The sequence below is a fragment of the Apaloderma vittatum genome, unplaced genomic scaffold (assembly GCF_000703405.1).
Source record: "Apaloderma vittatum isolate BGI_N311 unplaced genomic scaffold, ASM70340v1 scaffold21447, whole genome shotgun sequence".
Classification (NCBI taxonomy): Eukaryota; Metazoa; Chordata; class Aves; order Trogoniformes; family Trogonidae; genus Apaloderma; species Apaloderma vittatum.
Genome location: NW_009726987.1, coordinates 14,367 through 15,090, shown reverse-complemented (window position 1 = coordinate 15,090; position 724 = coordinate 14,367). Strand labels below are relative to the sequence as shown.

Below are 724 nucleotides of genomic sequence, written 5' to 3'. Positions count from 1 at the left end.
GGTGCTCCCCCCTGGCTGCCGTGTGCATGCAAGAGGTCGGGTCGACACTTACCCAGTGAGAGGAGCAAGCTGAGGCCAGTGAGGAACAAGGTGGGCTGTGGGAGCCAAGCGTCCGGGCTCATTTTGACGGACTTTTGTGTATGGAGAGGACCTGGTGTTGGTGTGGATTTTGGTGGTGGTTTGCTTTTTTCCAAACGCCCGGGTTATTTGCAGGTGACATATAACATTAGAGCTGCTTTATTTCCACAGCCCAATATGGCTGGCTGGAGCAGCGCTGGATCGAAAAAATCAGTAAATGCTATGGTTGGTGGATTTCAGCAGGGGAAGTGGGAGGGCAGAAAAATTTTCCCCTGAACAGAAGGCAAACGCTCCCGGTGCTCAAGTGCTCCTGGTCTGTGCTCCAGGGTCTGGTCCAAGCTCCTGCAGCACGCTCAGCCCAGTGCAGACGAAGTGTAGCTTTCTACCAGTATTCCCTCTGGATGTCCAGACTTACCGTCAGAAAAAGTGGCACCCAGGACTCCTCTTCCCCTGGGGAGGCCAGAAGCCCAGGAACTCTTCCAGCGCCCCACAGAACAGGCCTGGCCCTGAGGGAACTGCTGGCCCTCACATGCCCCTGATTTCCAGGAGGGGTTTGCAGATGTGTCACCTCTGCCCTGCTGGGGCCTGACCATCCGGCCTTGCTCACACCACTCCCAGCAGCAGTTCTCACTCTGGAGGGTCTAGA

General features: G+C 56.4%; 1 protein-coding gene across 1 annotated transcript in view; it reads right to left on the bottom strand.

Moving 5' to 3' along the window:
- The window catches only part of LOC104277004 (sodium channel subunit beta-2-like), a 3,885-nt gene extending 3,637 nt beyond the window's left edge, over nt 1-248 (bottom strand). The window contains exon 1 of the mRNA XM_009873507.1: nt 53-248. Coding sequence (XP_009871809.1) covers nt 53-122 — 70 coding nt within the window. The 5' untranslated portion in view covers nt 123-248. The remainder of the gene's footprint in view (nt 1-52) is intronic.
- Nucleotides 249-724: the final 476 nt, after the last annotated feature.